The sequence below is a fragment of the Myxocyprinus asiaticus genome, chromosome 4 (assembly GCF_019703515.2).
Source record: "Myxocyprinus asiaticus isolate MX2 ecotype Aquarium Trade chromosome 4, UBuf_Myxa_2, whole genome shotgun sequence".
In the NCBI taxonomy this organism is placed as follows: domain Eukaryota; kingdom Metazoa; phylum Chordata; class Actinopteri; order Cypriniformes; family Catostomidae; genus Myxocyprinus; species Myxocyprinus asiaticus.
In genome coordinates, this window is record NC_059347.1 from 29,799,574 (window position 1) to 29,823,046 (window position 23,473).

Below are 23,473 nucleotides of genomic sequence, written 5' to 3' on the forward strand. Positions count from 1 at the left end.
GACATTGTGTCGATGTAGTGACACTAGGGGTCACCCTTGGGAGCCCCAAACACCTCTGATCTTTGAGAAAAGGCCAATGGGAATTGGTGAGTGGAATTTGCATGCCACTCTCCCGGACATACGGGTATAAAAGGAGCTGGCTCGCAACCATTCATTCAGGTTTTGTGCTGAGGAGCCGAGACAAGGTCCCGGTCATTTCAGCGGGTAGTTCAGTGTTGTGGCAGGAGGGACAAAATGTCTCATTCCCTCCATCTGTCACTCACTCAACGTTGTGTCGATGTAGTGACACTAGGGGTCCCTATACGAAACGCCACAGCTAGCTGAACTGTGTTACGTGGACTGGCAGTGCGAGATGGGCAGACCACTGCGTGCCTCGTAGCCAGCGTACCTGGCCATCATGTAACCTCCCCCAACGCTCCAACGAGTGTCGTATGGTCCTCTGCACCTCGGGGACAAGTCGACTGCCCAAAAAATGGGTACAGGCTACCCCAGCTGTGGCCTCTTCTCCTCTTTTTTTTTTCTCCCCAAAAAAGAGTGGAAATCGTTTGACTGGGGGCCATAAGTGTCCGCGTCGGGGGGGTGTCACTCCCAAGGGAAAGACACCGTGGAGACCACACCCTGCCCGAAGGGGAGGTAATGTGTGGAAATACATCACATGGACTTACCGAGTTTTCTCGGCAGTGTTGAATGTGGAGAAGTCCCCGTGGTAGGTCCTACCCAGAGGTGACGGAGCTCTACAAACACGGTGACCGGTGGCAGAGGGGACTTTGCCCAAGGAAGACACGGGTTTACCAATGGGGAAACCGTCTCATGGAAAATACATCACACGGGGTTACAGACAGGTAACCAGCGCATGTGGAGCACCTACCCCAGTACAGGGCCTACTAGCACACATACTGGGCCGGCATCGAGTTTCTCCGAACTCGCCTGCCACAGGGCTAAGGAGGAAGGACATCCAGGGTCCACGGTCTCGTGAACACGGCTGGGGGGTAAAGGTGCACGTCTCCCCCTCCAGGAGGGGAATGGCGCTATACGCAAGCGTTACACCCGACCTACTTCCCCGCATACTTACCTGTTCGTACCTGACAACACACGGGATGAAACCGGCTCAACCCGGAGATTTTAAAATCTAACAAAGGTATTGGGTGTTGCCCAGCCCGCTGCTCTACAGATGTCTGCTAGAGAGGCACCGCTGGTCAAGACACAGGAGGCCGCCACACTCCTAGTGGAGTGTGCTCGTAGTCTCAAAGGGGGCGGCATGTCCTGGGCCTGGTATGCCAAAGTGATGCCATCTATGACCCAGTGGCATGGCTGTGACGTGGCATGGAACAGTCTCAGGCGTGGCTGTGACGTGGCATGGAGCAGTCTCTGGCGTGGCTGTGACGTGGCATGGAGCAGGCTCAGGCGTGGCTGTGACGTGGCATGGAGCAGTCTCTGGCGTGGCTATGACGTGGCATGGAGCAGGCTCAGGCGTGGCTGTGACGTGGCATGGAGCAGGCTCATGCGTGGCTGTGACGTGGCATGGAGCAGGCTCAGGATCCGGGAAAAAAGATGGCGCTAGCTCAGCAACCATGATGAGGAACTCTGGCTTGGCGGCCATGACGTGAAACTCTGGCTTGGCGGCCATGACGTGGAACTCTGGCTTGACGGCCATGTCGTAGAACTCTGGCTTGGCGGCCATGTCGTGGAACTCTGGCTCGGCATCTGCCTCCCCCACAGTGAATGTAGAACCAATAATCTGCAGGGCGAGGTCGATATACTGAGCCAGGTAATGGGTACTCTGACCGCCTGGCATCAGCAAAGAGATTGGCTCATTTAATCCAAAACGGAAAATGTCTTTGAGGGCAACCTCATTAAAGTCCACCTGGCATGCCAGGGCGCAAAAGTCCTCCACATAATCCTCCAGGGGACGATTCCCCTGACGTAGGCATAGGAGTTGGATTGCTGGGTTCATTTTTATCGGTCAGGTATTCTGTAACGATGTTGCTGGCACTGGCAATGACAAAGACGATGAAGTAAAGAACCCAAGTGCAAATTTATTCCAACTCGTGATATCCAAAACCCTTACACAAACATGAATTAAAACAATTCTGTGGATGATTAAAATATTCAGTTATAACATATAGGTTATGATAACTTTGGTGCTATTTATGGTCGGATGAGAAATGATACCCAGCTTGTGTTGAAGTTTAAAGATACTAAAGTATAACAAATAAATACAATAATGTACATTTGATAAAATGTGTTTACTCTTTATATTAACATATATATTAAAAATGACAAACAGAATGAAGATTTGTTGCATTAATATATTATTTAATAAGAATAACAAGTAAGGCCCAAGAATTTTAAAAGTTCATATGCGACATTGTTTCTGCTTTGACGCTCGGTGTATACGAATTCACTCATGAATTCATTTCGTTCACTCACTGCTGAGGTATAGTGCACTCACTGCCATTTACTATATAGGAAATAGTGAATGAATGAACGATTTCGGACACAGCTATAGTTTAGCTTTAAGGAGCCATTTCTATATGATCTAACCCTTAAAATTAGTTTTTTTGTTGTACAAAAACATATTAAGGTTGATTCAGTGATGTTAAACAATATTTTAATTTGAATAAAACCAGTGAATTTAGAATACCATATACATTTTTAGCTTACCATTGTTTTTCTCAGTAGGCAAGGCAGAGCAAGTTTATTTATATAACACATTTCATACACAATGGAAATTCAAAGTGATTTACATATAAATTATAAAGAAAATACTAGATAAAATACATTTTAAAACCAATTAGATTATATCAAATAATTAGTAGATTATTTTCTTTGTTTTTATATGATAATTATAAGGTCATTCCTGAATATACAGTATATTCTCACATTGCAAAATGGAGCAAAAAACAACCACATGGAGGTCACCTAGATGCTCTTGTGCTTTTCACTGTAGCCAGATGAGCCTATGGTACTGTAGTAATTTATATGACTTTGGCAGTTTCAGGCTAATAACTATAAGGCTTTTTAGCAAGCCAATCAATCTCCACAATAATTCAAGTTACTTTGCAGTAGATGGTGTCTTGTTGTTTACACTCGTTTTTTTTTATTTATTTTTTATTTTACAACCCTTATTTACTTGATTGCATGAAATGGAGGCCACACTTTCCTTAATTACCACTCAAGTGTTTAGACTAGCTGTTTTCAGAACATGTGGGCAGCACCCTGAAAGTCGCACAAAATCCCTTTTGTCACTCAGCATTTGTATATTCCATCCACGCATTTCTGCCAGGTACCTGTGTAACTGTGAGAGGATTTTCATTTAATAGGGCCTTTTATTTTTCATGGGCTTGCTGCTATTCAATGTAGCCAGTGTCAATACTAGACAGTTTTGTTTTCTGTGTTCATGCCATTGTACTGCAGCAAAACATAATATGCATTATGTTTTAAAGCTGATCAGTTGTTTTCATTTATTCATATGCAGTTATTTGAACAATTTAAAATGTAATCTATCGTAGATGTGGAGACAGCTGTGAGCGATGGACAGGCAAATATTTAATGAAAAAGTGTTTGGTCACACATCGTTGACTTCATTTAATTACAGCATTGATGACATTACTGCTGAGTCAGGTACAATAAACAAAATTTCATTACACAGATTGAAACAGGTGCAAAGAATAAATCCAGTAATGGTCAGTCACGATATGAAATTCCTGATCAAACTGTTGTTACACATTGATTAAGAGTGATTTGTGTTAACCTCTGTTAACATTGTGTTTTGTCAGGTACTATACTATAGTGTAGAGAGACAAGATAATCCATTGTATATGTATCCAGTCTAATGTTAATATTTGTGTTTTTTTTTTCTTTCAGAGTGTCCTATTCTGTTCACGTCTCTGATGATTATCCAGGTATTGCACAAATGGATGGAATTGAATGGAGTTGGATGGGATGGGATGGGATGGGATGGGATGGGATGGGATGGGATGAATGGATGGATGAGGCATATGGATGCCCCCAAGCTCTCACCACTCCTCATAACTGAACCATTTACATTGCCCAGGGATATAAAGAGTGACTTTTTATTTACAATAAGGACTCATTGTTATGTTTTAAGAATGTAATTTGATCTGTGAACTAACTGGCCTTATTGGACAGATGATACAGGGTGTGCCATGTAAAGTGGCAGCTGATACTACTTGTACTAATACGATACTAATACACCTGAACTGCATTACTCTGATCTAGTGCCAGGAAGTGCTGTACCACTGTAGCGTTATACAATTTTTTTTTTTTTTCTTTAGCTATGCGCCAAAACCTATTGAGCTGCCTCTCCGCCTACTGCCTACATAAGCAGCTGCTTTCTAAGGCTAAGCGACTGATTTGGAATGCTCTACATTGCCAGCAACCTGTGGGCCATACAAATAGCTTTCTGCACAGTAGACTCGACTCTAAATTTATTTCAATAAAGGCAATGTAAGAGAAACTATTTAAAACTTGTAAGCATGAAAAACATTGCACTGGGTAAAACAATCTATTATTAATTACACTAAACAATTTTTATCAATACTTTTCATTACTGAATGAAATCTGATGCTGTTTCCAAAACTGCCTACTGTCACAGAATGAACTGTATTTGATGAAGGACACATGTATCTGCTGCCAAAACCATACGTTCTTTTAGGTATGCATGAGAGTAGTATGAATGGATTTCAGACATACTTCTTCCGAGGATGTAGGCATTGACCCGTGACCTGCATATATGATGTAAGAACAACAACCGCGAAAATGATCTGCTCTGGTTTTATTAAACAAGCTTAACTTAAGAGCACGTGATGCCATGAGAGAAGCAGACATGTGAATCATGAGCTCTGCGCACTTTGCTAGTTTTTTAATTATTAATCATGTTATAATCCGGTGAGATTTGATACACCCAGTTACATATTTGCACTTTGAGGTAAACATGGCAAAGAAGTCAAAATCCTCAGAATCTGGAGACATTAAAAGACACTTACATGCTCAAGCTGACACCCCCGAACAGGCCGCGAGCCAGGGACTTAATTCGGAAGGCACGTTGGGAGAAGAAATTCAGTGTCAACTGTCCAATATCTCAGTGATGCTGATGAAGGTTGTTGCTGACTTTGAGGATCTCGCTGTAATACGTTGATCGATTATGGCGATGGAAACAAAATTCTCTGAGTTGGTCACAAGAGTGGCAGATGTTGAGAAATGGATCGATTATCTGGAGTCATCGGAAAGGGAATTATCTGCTAATCCGGCCGCGTCCAAAACAGACTTGGAACATATTTTGGAAAAACTGGATTATCTTGAAAATATGAGCCGAAAGAACAATATATGGATTGTTGGAATTCCTGAGCATGAAGAGGGCAGAGATATGGTGAAATTCCTGGATGAGCTCTTCCCGAGTCTGCTTGAAATAACAGGCCATAAACTGGAAATCGAGCGAGCTCACAGAGTCCCGGCTCGCGGATCTGCTGAGGGAGACTGGCCCCAATCAATCCTGGCCAAATTTCTGAGATCATCCGATAAAGATCTCGTGTTGTGCCAGGCGAGGAGCAAAGGAAAGCTTTCTTGGAAGAATCACAATATTTTCTTGTTCCCGGACTTTGCGAATTCAACGAGAGAAACGCGATCGATTCAAGGAATGTAAGAAACTTTTACATCAATGGAAGTTTGCTTTTGCATTGATGTTTCCGGCCAAACTGAGAATAGAAACGAAGGATGGTCACAAAGTATTTACATGTCCAAAACAGGCACTCTCCTTCATAAATACATTGGAGTGAGTAAGCCGTTTGATGTTACTTTTATTAGTGTTTTGACTCGCTGAACATACACTCGATTGTCTGAGGAAGCTGGGCGCCATTTTTTTTCTTTTTGCGTTGGCTCCGCCTAGCGGCTGGAGTTTGTTTTGTGAAATGACACTTCCTTCAAGAAACTTTTGCATTGACGGAAGATCGTTTTTACACTGAAGTTCCCAGCCAGATTGAGAATGGTCACTATGGATAAATGCAAAATATCTACATGCTCACATAAAGGATGTCTTTTATAAAGTTGATGGGCTGAGGAAGTCATGGTGTGTTTTTTTTTTTTTTTTTTTTTTTGCACGACCTCCAAGTGAGTTTGGGTCTTTATCATCTGAGGAACAAGGATGCCTGTTTTGTTTCTTTTTGTGCTGGTTCTGCCTAACGGCTGGAGTTTGACTTGTGGAATAACACTGCTTCGGGACAGTTGTGGGTGAATCTGTTTGTTCTTTGTGCGTATGCCTCCTGTTGGCTTGAGTTTGTTTTTGTGGAATATTTTGAGGGACATTGGAATGATTGCATCATCTGCCGTACACATGAGCAGCTGGCTCACTGAACATTTCTTTGTCTGTCCGAGGAAGCTGAGCGGCTTTGTATCAGCTGGAGTTTGTCTTGTGGAGGAACACACCTTCGAGACAGTTCTGTGAATGAATCTACATGTTCTTTGTGTTTACTCAGCCTGTTGGCTGGGGTCTGTTTTACAAAGTATTTTCTGATATGTAAATTTGCCTCACAAAATTTGTATAGAAGCACCGGACATGAGCAATACATTGACAAAGTTGTCGTGGGGGCTCTCGTTGGCGTACGTGGACCTTTTGAGTTTAGAGGGATTGACGCCGGTTGGTGCTGTCGTGCGTGGGGTTAATGTGCACGTTTTTCTTTTTTCTGTTTGTTTTGTTCGGGGGGGAAGTTCGGGGTTTGATTGTTGTACTAATGGGGAATGTGGTCTGTATAACCTTGTTTTTGACACAAATCTTTTTTAATTTTTATTATATCAATATGTCAGATTTCAATATGAGTGGATTGTCTCTCTTCACATGAAATGTGAATGGGTTGGGGCACCCCATAAAAAGAAGGAAGTTTATTTATTTTCTTAAATGTAAGAAAAATGATATAGTGTTCCTTCAAGAAACGCATCTTTCCCCGCAGGAAGCTGAAAAATTTGGGAAGATATGGGGTGGACATGTTTTCTTTAGTGCTGGCTCACGTAAGAGCAGGGGAGTCATTATACTGATAAAATAAACATCTATTTTGTTTTAGGAGAAATTCAGAGACAAAGTTTGATTTTGGCTAATATTTACGCACCTAACGCTGAAGATCAGGGCTTTTTTATAGCTCTTGAGGGGATGTTGCAAGCCGCTGGCACCCCTCATGATATAATATTGGGAGGAGACTTTAATCTTTCGATGGACTCAGTCCTTGATCATAGTGAAGCTAAAGTGTGCAAGCCCCCTAGAGCAATATTGACACTTCACAGGATGTGTAAAAATCTTGGTCTTACAGATATTTGGAGACTTTTGAACCCATCTGGTAGGGATATACATTTTTTTCATCAGTCCATAAGATTTATTCTAGAATAGACTAAGTCCCTCATTTCATCTGTTGTTGATTGCTCAGTTGGAAATATCTTAGTCTCAGATCACACCTTGGTGAGTTTAGAGGTGTTGCCACATACGGAGAAAAAGAAATCATATAGTTGGGCTTTAATGTATCCCTTTTACAAAATCCTGATTTCCAACAAATTTTAAAGACTGAAATCAGTGTTTATATGGAGACTAACTGGTCCTCAGTATCTTCTGTGGGCGTGGCTTGGGAGGCACTTAAGGCGATTCTTAGGGGCCGGATCATACAGTATGCCTCATTCACCAAAAAATCCAAAGCACGAGAACTCGTGGAGTTGGAAGGGAATATTAAAAGTGCCAAAGCAGAGCTGAAGTGCAGAATGTCGTCTGATGGCCTCAGAGAATTGACTCGATTAAAATACAGATATAATGCTATTTTGTCTCGGAAAGTGGAGTTTTGGTTGTTCAGGGCAAGACAGTCATACTTTGAGTTGGGGGACAAAGCAGGGAAGATTTTGGCTAGATATATAAAGCAGAGAGAGTCTTTATCTACCATTCCCTCAGTGAAATCTGCTGGGGGTGAAATTTTTACTTCGGCCATTGATATTAATAATGCCTTTAAAGAGTTCTATCTTGATCTCTATAGTTCCACGTCTTCGTCTACTGATGAAGATATTAGAAAATTTGTGTAACCATTAGAACTTCCTAAACTTGACAACTGAGCAAAAAAATTCTCTTGATTCTGAGATAACCTTGGAGGAATTTGAAGAGGTAATTAAGGCCTTACCTACAGGCAAGGCTCCGGGGCCAGATGGTTTTGCCACTGAATTTTTAGATCTTATGCTACAGAATTGGCTCCACTTTTGTTAGAAGTTTATACGGAATCATTAAAGAATGGAAAGCTTCCGCCAACCATGACACAAGCCCGGATCAGTCTGATTCTTAAAAAAGACAAGGATCCAAGTGAGTGTAAGGGTTACTGTCCAATTTCCCTGGTTCAGCTAGATGTTAAAATTTTGTCAAAAATTTTGTCTAACCGGTTAAGTAAAATTATGACATCTCTTATACATATAGATCAGGTGGGGTTTATTCGGGGCCACAGCTCTTCTGATAACATTAGGCGTTTCATTAATATCATGTGCTCAGTCGCGAATGATCAGTCTCCGGTCGCTGCCATCTGACTTGACGCTGAGAAGGCATTTGAAATGGTAGAATGGGATTATTTTTTAAGATTTTGGAAATGTGTGGGTTCGGGAGTACATTTATTGGTTGGATTAAGTTACTTTATAGACACCCTGTAGCAGCGGTACAAACAAATGGATTAATTTCAGATTATTTTACTCTGAATAGGGGCACTCAGCAGGTTTGCCCTCTTTCCCCATTATTGTTCTGTCTTGCCCTGGAACCATTAGCAGCTGCGATAAGAAAGGAGAATGATTTTCCAGGGGTGATGGCGGGAGGTGTGGCGCATAAGCTTCTGCTTTACGCAGATGATATTTTATTATTTGTCTCTGACCCCATTAGATCTATGCCTTGCCTCCACAGAGTTATTAATTCCTTCTTCAAGCTCTTTGGATACAAAGTCAATTGGTCTAAATTTGAAGCTTAGGCTCTGACAGCATACTGTCCCGGTAACGGCTTTTCAGCCAGGCGTCTTCCAATGGCCCAAACAGAGCATCAAGTATTTGGATATTTTATTCCCAGGAAATTTGTCTGATTTAGTCAGAGTTAATATTGATCCCCTAATAAAAAGGTTTTCGAGCGATGTGGACAGGTGGGCTTCATTACATTTATCGATGATTGGGAAGGTTAATGTTATTAAAATGAATTGCATTCCAAAATTCAACTACCTACTACAGTCACTCTCTATAGATGTCCCCCTCTCATATTTCAAGCAATTTCAAGCAAGTCCTTTATTTGGAATGGTAAGCGTCCCAGACTACATTTCAACAAATAAAATGTTGATTCTTCGTATATGTGTTGAGTTTTCTTTGTCGTGTATATGAATCAATAAAAATGTTAATTACAAAAACAAGCTTAATTTAAGCACAAGGAACAATTACCTTGGTAAATGTAGCACTTACAGTTGAGAAGAGCCATCTGACTCGCAGTTCACCGCCGTTCTTTTAAATCCAGCATTTTTTATGTGATGTTGCCTCAGCTCCTGAGGGATTATGGGATAGTTAAGTGTCAAGTTGATCCGCACTTCAGAAACTCGCCGGATGAGCACTGTGGATTCGGACATACTACTCCATTGGCATACTGTTTTTGGCATGCTATAAAGCAGAGAAGTATGGATATTCGGACACAGCGTTTGTTTATAACAGATGTTTCTTTCATCTTGTCTGCCATCTTGAATTGATATTTTCACTGAGCTCATCTCAGTGCATGCTTTAACTGCCTTTTCCGTGAAGGATAAATGCAATGCTGCTCTAGAATTTGGCCAAAATTAAGTATCTTTGGAGGCAGCATTAAGTTGCCTACTGTAACTTTCTGAACAGCCTTCACATTGGGAGCGCCTAAATGATGCCTTTTTCTCTGTAGGCAGCTCACTAGGTTTCTTTTCTGTCACTTAATTATAACGGCACTATAGTGGGCATTATTGTTTGTTATTCTCTTAAGGTCCATAAAATGACACCGCACTATGTTGAAGATCAGTGGGTTTTATGGCTATAGTGATTAAGCTGGAATTTTACTTTTTGGTAGCTGGTTTTGGGCAGTTCCCCAGTGCACTCTTAATTCAGAGTGTCTTTGCTTACTGAGGTTTCTTAAATAATCAGTAAACAGCATTTGAGTATTTATTCCCCTCAATGCACACACTAAAATGGAAAACTACAATTTCCCTATTCCCTCAGTGGATTTTGATGTTAAGCTGTAGTATTGCTCTTCTTGTAAGCCTAAGATTGACCTGTGATATTTTGATTCAACACACAAGCATTTTGCCCCAAATCTATGTCTAGAAGATACAGAGATCATCTTTGCCAGAGCTTAGTCTAGCCTGATTCACAGCATAGTGGCAGACAGTCAGCATTGCATAAAAATGAGGAATTTGCTTGGCAAAGATTTAGACATCATTGCCAAAGAATGCCATGGGCTATGTTAACCTGAAAATAGTGGATTACCCAGAAACCATAGAAATAGAACATATCTTATTTTGCTCTCAAGAATTTCTATTCATAATTTATACATAAACTGCATTCTCAGGATTTTGGATGCCACTTAGAGTATGAGATGGAGAGATGACTAAACTTTGTTTGTTCTTTTTAAGGTTGCTGTTCTAGAATATTCCCTGTGTTCATAGCACCTGCTTATCATTGTCATTTCAGATAACACTTATGTGTCTAACTCTGAAAACGATGATGAAGTGTTAGTCACTAGGGATCCAATACCAGTGATTTTCCACAGAATTGCAACAGGTAAGAACCTTTGTCATCTAATTGTAAATCATACAGCAATTGCAGCTACAGAAAACTAATGAACCATCTGAATAATCTTTAGTTTTTAAAGTCATGCCTAAAGGGTAGAGGAAACCAGGAACCTTCCACACTTAGAGTGTACTTGACAGTAATATTTCAGTTTTCACCTCTGGTCAAGCTCTGGTGGCTGAGTATTTTTGCGCCAACCCTGAACCAGCACCCCTGATTTCAAAACTTACCGGTACATAAAACTAGAATGTCATGAATAAAATTTTAGTTAGTTACTTAGTTTGAGCTTTATTGTCATTTAACCTTATGCAGATGCACTACAGATAAACGAGATACTGTTTCTTACGGACCACAGCGCATACATAAAACAGAAATGTACACAGTAGATACACTAAATACTCTTAGGTACACATTATCCACACTATAGACAGTATCAATTCACACTTCACATTGGAACAATGAAACAATGAAAACATTTGAGTTAGCTTAGAGTTTAAACAATGTAATTTCTCAGGTCTGATCTAAATAATGGCTATAGCTTAGAACTCTTGAGTGTTTTATAATTGTGTGTTACAAATAAGTACTGTGGCAGTACCAAGGTGCTGTGATAGTATCAGATGGTAATACCATGGTACCTTATATTATGGTACTGCATGTTTACCATTTAAATGCATTTGTTGCATGTCCAAAAAAGCATAGCTTTACCATGGTACCATGTCCAATACATCGTAGTACACCACAATACTTTTTGTTAGTGAAAGCTAATTATTTAAAAAAATATTGTTTTGGATAATAAACTAAAGGTTTCCTAATTGTAGTTTTCCTGTATGTTAGCCTGTAAGTCCTTATCCAGGTCATTCTTATACAAGCTCTTGAATTACACTGGATATCTTTGAAATAAATTGTAGTGAATTTCTTCTCCTATTTTTAGGATAGACCAAGTCATATGTGCCAAAACAAAGTGGCAGAATAGCAACAGCCTTGACTAATTTCCTCCAGCAGTTAGTTAGACACGTATTAGATGCTTATCACACCTAATATTTTTCCAGTCCACACATTCAATAAAAAGTGTTAACATTTACTGGTACAGTGCATTATAACTAATGAGTCTGTGTACACAGCTGCTGATGGGTCTTGGATGTGCACAGCTTGTCAGTTTGAAATGTTTTCTGACTCGTACCACTGCATAAACAGTGCTCCATTATTAGTTGTTGCAAAATGAAAGGTAAACCTCATGGTGCAGACCTCACTGTCTCTTAACAGTGTAATGTGGCTAGTGGTGTAACCACAGGCAGTGCAGGGGTAAAAGAGGGTCCCCCGAAAGGGAACGATTAAACGTCCGCAGACACGATTGCGAGAATTATCGCTGTCCCGATAAAAAAAAACGGCCCGGGTGAGTGATTTCAACTGGGGCCTGTAAGATCCAAGTTACGCCAGGGCTATTCAGTTGGCAGCCTGCAGGCAAATTCAGACAGCCAATCATTTTTATCTGACCCTCCGTCTGTTTTTAATAAAATCACCTCACTCGGTGGTGAGTTTGACAACGCTCAACAGCACGTGCAACAGCATTCAGAATCAGTGTTTATCAGTTAGCGCACAGATCCAGACTGGAGTGCGCGTGTTTACGTTTTTCTAGCCATAGTTCAGTCATACTGCTTTCCAGAACATGAAACAGCACAGTTAAGGTAAGTATGTTTGTTCGCTTCTTATTCAATCAAATGTATTTATTGCTTAGCTGCAGTGTGGAGCGTGGTCAAATCTACAGATGTAACAATTTATAATCACAGGTTTTACAGAAGTGTTGTTAGTCCATATGCTCTCTTATTAAACAAAACAAAAATGAAATGATGAAAAGAGACCCTTTAAAGAAAATGCACAGAATAGTTTCTTTTATTTTCCCTACTTCAAATGTTAAACAAGCATGTCTCATCTGTTCAGGGTCTGTAGTGCTTGTAAAATGTGATAATGTGAAGCGCAACTAACCCAGCATACATGCAGATATCCTGACTGTTTGGTTCTTTTAGTATTTGTGAGTCAGCGTTTTCAATCCCAAACATCATCAAGTTTGTTCTGTGGTTTTCTTACATAGATTGGTATTGTCAAAGATTATCTACATAAATGTTCCTCACTGTAGTCTTCATAGTTTGTAAACAATAGCCCTAAAATGTTAAAATGAGTGTTATGATTTTATTTTCAAAGAAAAGCTGATCAAAACCTATTTGTTAGTTATGAAGCCATGTTTGTTCATCAGCCAGATCTGAAAAAGGAATAATTGCCAATATCCTGACTATTTTAATGTAAAAAAAATAAAAAATACACAGGATGAATAATGTTTAGTGTTGTTATTCAAGTTGACATTACTTACAATGAAAGTGCTTGCTAAGATGAATACAGAAAAATGTTTGGCCCACATCAAGATTTCATTTGGATTATCTAGCCCACACAAGAATCATTAGAGAGCCCTGTCCTAGCTTTTAAATATGTGTGAGTTCTTTTGTAAAACACTTAGTATGATTGTGTGGTTCGGAATTGGAGTAGAATTAGCAATAACAACTTTATCTTGCTGAAAAAAATATAAACCATCTAAACCAGTCTGGGCTGGTTTGCTGGTTTAGAAAGGTCTTATTCTGGTCTAGCTGTAAGAACAGCAAACCATCTTAAGCTCTATTTGGACAGCAATTATTTTACATGGGGACGTGAGGTAATTCCAACATTTACAGGGGGTAGTCTGTGATTTTATTGCCGTCCGAATCCGAAATGTCGCTGTTTTTCTCCCATCTCCCGTGAGAAAATTCAAGGCTGAATTACCTACTGTTTTTTTGACAAACACCAAGGTCATGTAGTAATTACTTACCGTCCAAATCCATATCTCTGGGTTTATAATCCAAAATCCATTATAGACCACTGCTAAGTGCCATACGGTTGCTCTGTGCATGGTAACAGCTCTGGCGATAATGTACAGTTGTGAACAATGGAGGATTGTGTAACAGAAACTTTTTGAAATAATTCTTATTAATAAAATTACGTCGCCGCTCCACCACAGTGAGTGGGAACTCTTAAGTAGAAGAGAAAGAAAAACAATAGTCAGATCATATAAACTTTTGAAATGGGCCATTATTATGGCAACAAAATGTTATATAACATTTATCACAGAAATGTGTACTATGGGTCGACTAGTCCCATAAAAGTGGCCATGTCAATGTTTGTGGATTGAGGAATTTTCCATATAACAAGCGCAACTGGAATCATGTGTCTGACAAATAGTCTCGCTTGTCACCCTTGATTTAATTGCCATCTGAACACGCAAGTTTAATCACAGAGGAACCATGAAAATGTACTTTTACAGACTTCACCCTGAGAAACAATTGCCATCTGAATAGGGCTTCAGACTGTTTTTTTCAGCAGGAAATTACCAGGTAAGTAAATAAATAAATTGGTCTTGCAATAAGGGGCCCTATTTTAACCACTACATCTAAAGCAGAGGGCCATGCAGTTCGTCATATAAGTCAGTGGGAATGGCCATGAAGTTTTGGTATATTCGTGCAAGCATGCGCCAAGTCTTAGGTGCTTGTGGGTTGGCGAAATAGCATGCGCAAAGAGTGCATGGGTTTGGTCAAGTGCAATTTAATTGTGAGGTACTTTTCTGGATATTGCGCTATCTGTGTCCTCCAAGCAACATCGATATAAGTGAAGACAACCCATTTATACGAATATGGTCATGTTAATCAGCTGTGATCCATTAGAAGGATCTAGAAGAATCCTTACATTCTTTTGTGCATTAACTATATCCTTGTTGAATGTCAGGCATATTTCTGTGACAGTCAAATACTCCTTAAATACGCATAGAAAATATGGTGCTTGTCAGGAATAATTGGATGCAGGCTGCATTAAATTATAAATAATGTAAGTTTAATTAACCATATTAATCTACTTACTCACAAATCATGGCAAGTAGTAAGTGATCTATAGCTTTTTGATATCATCTGCTGGTGGAATTCCCAAACTGCAAATGCAGGAGTTTAGACTTTGCACTGAGAATAGACGTGGTTCTCAGACATCTTAGCGCAATGACCTATTTCTCAGGAAAATAGCAAATTGCAATTTCTGTCACTATATACGTCATAAGATTTGCACAAAATATATGGTAGGCATGCGGAAGGATACTTACTCAGGACATGATTAGGCCTGTCACAGAGATTATGCGAAATATGGTCTTTATCATAAAGTGTTTTATGTTTAACCTGAAATTCATATTATGTCATTCTTGATTTGTTTTCACTGTGTCTTTAGAAATCAGAATAAATAATGATGCCACCAGCTGTCTGTCCATTAAATCAAAACTTCAAATCGACAAAAACTCAGTAAGAACAGTCTTTTATTTTAATTATGAAACATGTTTTATTTTCAAATATCAGCTGGACAATGAATCACTTGTCAAACAATATCTATTATGATTAATGCCCTGACATGCTTTTGAAACTTCTCTAGTGCCATTATGCTATAGAGGAGGATTCAGAGGGTGACAACGATTCTGAGGAGTTCTACTATGTTGGGCAGGTATGTTCAAAGGAAATTTCTGTACATAACATTGCCAGATGAAAGGAGACAAAATCTAATATGAAAGGTGCTGTAAGAATGTTTTTTTCTTTTTTTTTTTTTTAGAATACCAGAAACAAAATGTCCTACTACCTGACAGATATCACTGAAATAGCTGTCCTGAGAAATCAAATCTGTCTTTGTGACAGCCCTAGGCTTTATAAACAGCAAAAAAAAAGTCAGGAACATGGCTTTTACCTTTTTACTGAATTAGAAAACTAGCCAATCAGAAACAATCTGTAGTCAGATTTCCATAAAAATCATAATATCAAAAACTTTTTGTAAATAAAGCAGCATTTCCATCCGAAGTGAACAAAATCTTCACTTCCAAGGAAACTGCTGCAAATTTTAAATGGAAATGAAATGGAAAAGAATATTGTTCCATTAGTTAGTTTGTATTTTGTGGCAAATTACTTTTTTAATGCACACCTAGGAATTTATCTGGTAAATCAGTTTCCATCGTAGTTCATGCACGTCTTACTGGAAAAAAACAAATGTAGACAAGTCAAGCAAATATATACCTTTTTGTGCATTTTGGAAATTGTATTTGCATTTTTGTGTTTCCATCCTGCGTTTTTATGTGATATTAAATACGCTAATTTTGATATTTTGATATAATAATTTTGATATTTCAAAATTTTGATACAAATACATTGATGGAACCCTGCTACAATGTGAATCATTTTGTGGGTTCAGGTTTGCTGACACATCTTTGAGGGTGGGGTTTTGGAGAGAGGGCATGTGGTTGAAGTATCAAAATGGTGAAAGTAAAATGGCTGAAATCACAGAAGCATGGGCAAATGTAATCTTTAGCTAAAAGTGTCAAAATGATCATTCCAGTGAAAGTTTTATAGTTGGAATTTGCTAAACAAGTCCCTGTTTACCATATGAACTGTTTCTCACGTGGTCACTTCGACTTAACCACCTACGGTCTTACAGGTATAAAACCGACCTTAAATTCACAGCACCTGGGGCTTTAGACTTTTCATTTCATGGTAAATTTACCTGAAGTAGTTTCAGCTCATATAAAAGGATTTTATAACTCTCTTAACTTTTAATACATAGTCCCTCACTCTTCTGAGAAGGTTTCCATCATAAGAATGAATGTCTGCACACGCGGATTGTTCTTAAATGAATCATGTGACCATCCACTGGAGCAAATCCATTAGGCTGAGAGAGTAAGCGCTGTGTGGCCTGTGAGGACCTGTCCAGTGGTGATGGAGATGCATGCCCTAATGCTCGAGCTGGGCTGTGAATGCTCACTGGCACTTGCTTACTCTAATGTGGCCAATTGCAATTTTCACATCCTTTGCTGCTCTGGGAAAATTTGATTATAGAAGAATGTTATAGAACTTGAGCAGACCACATCTGAAGCCTTCAGAATATGCTTCCATGCAACATGCAGGCAGATTCACCCTGCACTAGAAAAATGCTTATGAATTTGCATAATCTTAGCACTACCAGTATTGCGTATTACTGTAGTTAATCATAGAGTTGGAAAAATTAACTCATTATTACATGCAGTTAAATATAATGTTTATCACATTCATTCAGTATGACATTAGAACAGTTTGATTTTGTTCAGTGTGATTTCTAAAAACTGATCAGAACAATAGCTGATTGGAACTGATGGGAGCAGCTCAATTGTCTTGATCTTGCATCCATATAGTGTGGATTTTTTTATTTATTATTGCAACATAGCAGGTTTGAGTTCTCTGCTTGTATTTGCTGTGTTTTGATGCAGTGTGATAAATATAGAATCTGTAGACTATTTTGTGTGAGTGAGCGAGCAAAGAGTGCTGTTTCTCATCTACATTATGAGCGTCATCTACATAAAATGCAGAACCTAATAATTACTTGGAACTGACTGCCTAAATTAGTTAATTATGAAAATTAATCCTGATTAAGTGTTTTAATCGATTGACAGCCTTAGAACATTTTCCAATTCTCAGACAGCAATAGCAAAAACATTTTGTATTTTCTGTTTAACGCTAAGGAGAGAGAACTCAATTATCATTTACATCCACTAAAGACCCCCCCCCCCCCCCAAAAATAAATAAATTCCATAATCAGATTTAAGATACAATGAATAGTCAGGCTGTTGATCTTTGGATGCGGTCTACAAGTACTGAAATGGGGCGATCTAAAGTGTTTGACGTATATTAAACGTTAAGAGAGTGCAGTTGTCAACAAACTACCATATATCAACACAACAATGAGCATCAGTGATCATCAGGTTAAAAATATCATGATGATTGATATATACAGTAGTTGCTTGTTTGAAGTCTCCTGAAGAAAAAAATCTTCCCTAAGATGTTATACTGATCAGTGAGTCATTGCTTAGCCAATAGAAATGCACCTCTGAAGCTTTACAGTAGAACAAATCAGAAGTGGAGAAGTGCTGGTTGAAGACTGACTCGAACAGTACCTTGGTCAGCTGTCCTTGTGTGTCTTTGTTTAATCTGAATGAATGCACTGCTGCTCCTGTCTGTACACTTTGGCTCTGTGTATCAACTCTTTGACCTGTGTGTTTGTGTGGGCAGGTAAATTATGATGGGGAGCTTCACAAACACCCCCAGCTGGAGGCTGATCTGGCAGCCGTGAGGGACTTACATGGCCATCATGCAGTATCTCTCAGGTACCTGACCATTCTCTCACCTTCCTTCATATCGACAAGAGGACATTACACTTGATGAAACTTTTCTCACACGCTGGTGCAATAATGCTGAGGAATCTAGTTGGGATCTGTGTAATGAAATCTGAACCAAGAACTACAGAGTTACGGAGACAATTTTGTTCTGTCATCATTGTGAACTTGCGCAAGGCTCTTAACCTCCAGGTAGCTCAAGGGGGATTGTGCTTGTAGGTAGTGCCGCTGTAAGTCACTTTAAATGAAAAACATGCCATAAGAAGTACCATGATATCAGTGAAAGACATTTCATCAGCACAGGAAAGTATTGAAACTTTGAACTTCCTTCACATTGCTGTTTCTCCCTCATTCGAGAAATGTTTTATGGGGAAACGACACCTTGAGCAATCGTACTTTAGTGTTCTGGCACAGTTAACCCACTCAAGGACATTCTCTGCCTGAGCCAGATCCCATAACCCTCAGGTGGCCTTTTCTCCAATCTGTCATTTGGAGAAAAGCTCAGTGATCAACCGAAGGATGGTCTGTGAGAGTCTGAGCTGTTTCAGCGTGATTACAGTGATGTAATGATCTGCTGATTGCTGTGTTGTTTACCCTGATAGCCTTAAAGAGAGGGGTTCCTTTTACTAATCTGCTCTACAATCAGTGTTGGAGCTATTTTTTTAGCACGATATAACATATTTTAAACCAGTGCTTTTAAAGGTCAAAAATGAATCTGGTTTCCTGAACATTCCCCTCGTCTTCAGACAGATAGAGTAGTCCTGCCCCAAACTCTTGAGGCAATGTTGCTATGACGGGTGTTTGAGATGCTCATATTAACGGAGCAATCTTCTGATAGCGCCATGATCAGTACGTTTGCATGCACAGTTATAATCTAGCTACAGCGGGTTTTTGCATAATCAAGCAACAGCCTTCATCTGTCTCTCCAAGTGTACATGGCACAATGCGTTTATGAAATAATATACCTCTACCTTGTTTGTGTTGTATTTGACTTCCGGGGAAAATACACTCGGTCGGGTGTCAGCTCGTCTTTTGGATTATGCGCAGAATGCTGAGGCCAATTGTGGTCCAGTTAGTGTGTAGACATACTGGACAAATCTGTGCTACATCGCATGATCTAGGTCAGTTAGTCTGATGGTGCATTCTCACGTCATACCAGAATTACTGTAATTACCTATGAGATGTCAACTCGGACATTCTGCTCGGAGCTATTGACGTCCTCTGATCTCGTCAGTTATTTGTTTCTATGGGAACACTTATAACACCAAAAAAAAAAAAACAGCTTTGTTGTTGATTACTGTTGATTATTATTACTATTGACTTTTAAAAGTCAATAGTAATAATAATAATAATAATAATAATAATAATAATAATTTATAATAATAATAATTATTATTATTATTATTTGTTTACAAATTATAACAATATTTATGTTAAATGGGTTCCAAAAAAATGAAAAGTGGACTGATATTTTACAATTAAATTGAACAACAACAAAAAAAGATCTGAATCCAGATATAAGTTGAAAATTCTTCTTTTCTGCTGACGACTTCTACTGATGATAGTCTTAATAGGCAATACTGGGATCGGCCAATACTGAGATTTCAGATATTTGAATCGGATCAGAAGAGAAAAAGTGGTATCGGTGCATCCCTAAAATCAACCCACCAATGGATTACTTACAGTTGTCTCTGCATATTAAACTGGGATAGGCAAAAGTGTTTTAAACATTACACACTTCACCTTAAAGAATGCTGTGAATTTTTCTCTCAGAAAAGCAAAGCATGTACATGTACAGTTGAAGTCAGAAGTTTACATACACCTTAGCCAAATACATTTAAACTCAGTTTTTCACAATTCCTGACATTTAATCATAGAAAACGTTCCCTGTCTTAGGTCAGTTAGGATCACTATTTTAAGAATGTGAAATGTCAGAATAATAGTAGAGAGGATTATTTATTTCAACTTTTATTTCTTTCATCACATTCCCAGTGGGTCAGAAGTTTACATACACTTTGTTAGTATTTGGTAGCATTGCCTTTAAATTGTTTAACTTGGGTCAAACATTTTGGGTAGCCTTCCACAAGCTTCTCAAAATAAGTTACTGGAATTTTGTCCCATTCCTCTAGACAGAACTGGTGTAACTGAGTCAGGTTTGTAGGCCTCCTTGCTGGCACACACTTTTTCAGTTCTGCCCACAAATTTTCTATCGGATTGAGGTCAGGGCTTTGTGATGGCCACTCCAATACCTTGACTTTGTTGTCCTTAAGCCATTTTACCATAACTTTGGAGGTTTGCTTGGGGTCATTGTCCATTTGGAAGACCCATTTGCGACCGAGCTTTAACTTCCTGGCTGATGTCTTGAGATGTTGCTTCAATATATCCACATATGTTTCCTTCCTCATGATGCCATCTATTTTGTGAAGTGCACCAGTCCCTTGTGCAGCAAAGCACTCCCACAACATGATGCTGCCAACCCCATACTTCACGGTTGGGATGGTGTTCTTCGGCTTGCAAGCCTCACCCTTTTTTCTCCAAAAATAATGATGGTCATTATGGCCAAACAGTTCAATTTTTGTTTCATTAGACCAGAGGACATTTCTCCAAAAAGTAAGTTCTTTGTCCCCATGTGCACTTGCAAACTGTAGTCTGGCTTTTTTATGGTGATTTTGGAGCAGTGGCTTCTTCCTTGCTGAGCAGCCTTTCAGGTTATGATGATATAGGACTTGTTTTACTGTGGATATAGATACTTGTCTACCTGTTTCCTCCAGTATTTTCACAAGGTGCTTTGCTGTTGTTGGCATACAGGTGGTGGTGGCATAGTGGGCTAAAGCACAGAAACCAGAAGGTTGCCGGTTCAATCCCCACAGCCACCACCATTGTGTCCTTGGGCAAGGCTCTTAACTTCAGGTTGCTCCAGGAGGATTGTCCCTGTAATACGTGCACTGTAAGTCACTTTGGATAAAAGCGTCTGCCAAATGCATAAATGTAAATGTTCTGGGATTGATTTGCACTTTTCGCACAAAACTAAGTTAATCTCTAGGAGACAGAATGCGTTTCCTTCCTGAGTGGTATAATGGTGTTTATACTTGTGTACTATTGTTTGTACAGATGACCGTGGTACCTTCAGGCATTTGGAAATTGCTTCCAAGGATGAACCAGAGTTGTGGAGGTCCACAATATTTTTTTTTTTTTTTTTTGAGGTCTTGGCTGATTTCTTTTGATTTTCACATGATGTCAGGCAAAGAGGCACTGAGTTTGAATGTAGGCCTTAAAGTACATCCACTGCTACACCTCCAGTTCAGTACACCTCCTATCAGAAGCTAATTGCCTAAAGGCTTGACATAATTTTCTGGAATTTTCCAAGCTGCTTAAAGGCACAGTTAATTTAGTGTATGTAAACTTCTGACCCACTGGAATTGTGATATAGTCAATTAAAAATAAAACAATTTGTCTGTAAACAATTGTTGGAAAAATGACTTGTGTCGTGCACAAAGTAGATATCCTAAATGACTTGCCAAAACTATAGTTTGCTAATATTCTGTGGAGTGGTTATAATGACTTCAACCTAAGTGTATGTAAACTTCTGACTTCAACTGTACTTGGTAAAGATGTCCAGGTAGTGAGAGCGAAGTTAGTAACTCGTGACAAATTGTCAACAAGAAGGTGATTCACCTTGCAAAATATGTCTGAATGGTGTTTCATGCAAAAATAGCTATTCAAAGCTTAGATTTTGTCAAGCTGCTTTTGACAACAGCAGACAGTCAAATAAGAGAACAAAATATAAGATAACAGAAGCAGAAGTCTTATTTGGTCTAGTCTAGTTATTTGGTTTATATTTGGTCTAGTCTGCGATATTTGAGATACATTTGCCCTTGAGTCATGGACAGAAATCTATTTTGAGTGTTTACCCCGAGTTCTGTTTAAAACATGACCTGGGCTCTTTTTTGCTGCAGTCGATATGACTAGCTTGAGAGAGTTCATCGAGGCCCCTTTTAATAATTCCAGGACACGTCCCATTAAAGACTTTGATTTGCCGGCTTTTGCCAATTCGTGGAAGTACAATTTAAATGGAAATGCAAAAGTGCTTTTAGGTCAATGCACAACATATTTGGTAAGGAATATATTACACCTTAAATGATTCCTTCAAGTTCCTCTGACTGATTTTCTTTTACCTTAGTCAATGTCTAATTTTGTGTGTTTACATGTGTCTCGACATGATTGTGTTTATCTGTGTGTATGTGAGCCGTTTCCCATTGACAGATCAAAGTTGATTATTATTTTCGAGACACAGTGGTTGTTAGGCATTCATGAGTGAAGTGTTACCATGGTAACAGCTAGTCCAGAGCAACGCAACAAACTCATCACAATGATTTTATGAGAAATAAATGCATTGAGAGAAGCAACAGAGCTGGAGCATCAGACTTCATCTTTAAGCATTAAGATTGTGGACAGAACCCTAACAGTGTTTACATTTACCAGCATTTTTCCCTGAAAATGACTTCCTAAAATTAATAGAATATTAAATCAGAACATTTACTCTGAAATCTTTCTGGTTAAGCAATGTTATTTGTAGGACGCTTGTATAAGCAAATAGAATGTGTTAATCATGTAAAGATTTTTTTGAATCATCCTCAAATACCTAAAAGCTTTGTGCTTGACTGTCCAACGTGTTATTTGTATTGGTTCTACTAAATGTGTACTTTCATTCGTTTGCATTGACACAGGAATGTACAATATTGAACTATTGGTAGCATCTTAACGTAAAGGCTGTTGCTTGTGAACAACTTAAGAGATGAGTGAAACGTGCATTATTAATGTTACACTGTAATAATACACTTATATTTCACATCTGTTGAGGTTTGATGATAATTCAGCCATATAAAAAGTGGAAATTATTGTTTATTTAATTTTTGGAATTTCAGCTCCAATTTGTCGTTAACGTATTCATAATGTACATCTCTAAAGCTGTACATCCTTAAAAGTGCTTACGTTTTAGATGCTGTGAATACATTGTTATTGTTCGTTTCAATGTCTTTCAAACATACAAATATGTATGTATAAATGTTATGCACAAATATCTACGAATATTGAGATCAACAATATATTTTGCTAAGCATAGTGTAATGAGAAAGTAATATTCAAGTTGAGCTGTCTTAATGAGATCTGTTAGATGCTATGAATAAAAGTATAATCACACTAGCTGGATTTACATTGTGCTGAATGAAATGTCTTAAAGGAATAGTTCACCCAAAAATGAAAATTCTCTCATTATTTACTCACCCTCATGCCATCCCAGATGTGTGTGACTTTCTTTCTTCTGCAAAACACAAATGAAGATTTTTAAAAGAGTACTTCAGCTCTGTTGGTTCTCACAATGCAAGTGAATGGTGACCAGAACTCTGAAGGTCCAAAAGGCAGGATAAA

General features: G+C 39.0%; 1 protein-coding gene across 2 annotated transcripts in view; it reads left to right on the forward strand.

Moving 5' to 3' along the window:
- Positions 1-23,473, forward strand: part of LOC127431762 (protein mono-ADP-ribosyltransferase PARP8-like) — a 56,848-nt gene that overhangs the window by 14,233 nt on the left and 19,142 nt on the right. For both annotated transcript variants that reach the window (XR_007895650.1, XM_051682298.1), the window contains exons 3-7: positions 3,868-3,905; positions 10,705-10,794; positions 15,094-15,164; positions 15,292-15,360; positions 17,943-18,037. Coding sequence is in view for 1 of the 2 variants with exons in the window: in XM_051682298.1 (XP_051538258.1) it covers positions 3,868-3,905; positions 10,705-10,794; positions 15,094-15,164; positions 15,292-15,360; positions 17,943-18,037 (363 nt within the window). In the remaining variant the exon portion in view is untranslated. The remainder of the gene's footprint in view (positions 1-3,867; positions 3,906-10,704; positions 10,795-15,093; positions 15,165-15,291; positions 15,361-17,942; positions 18,038-23,473) is intronic.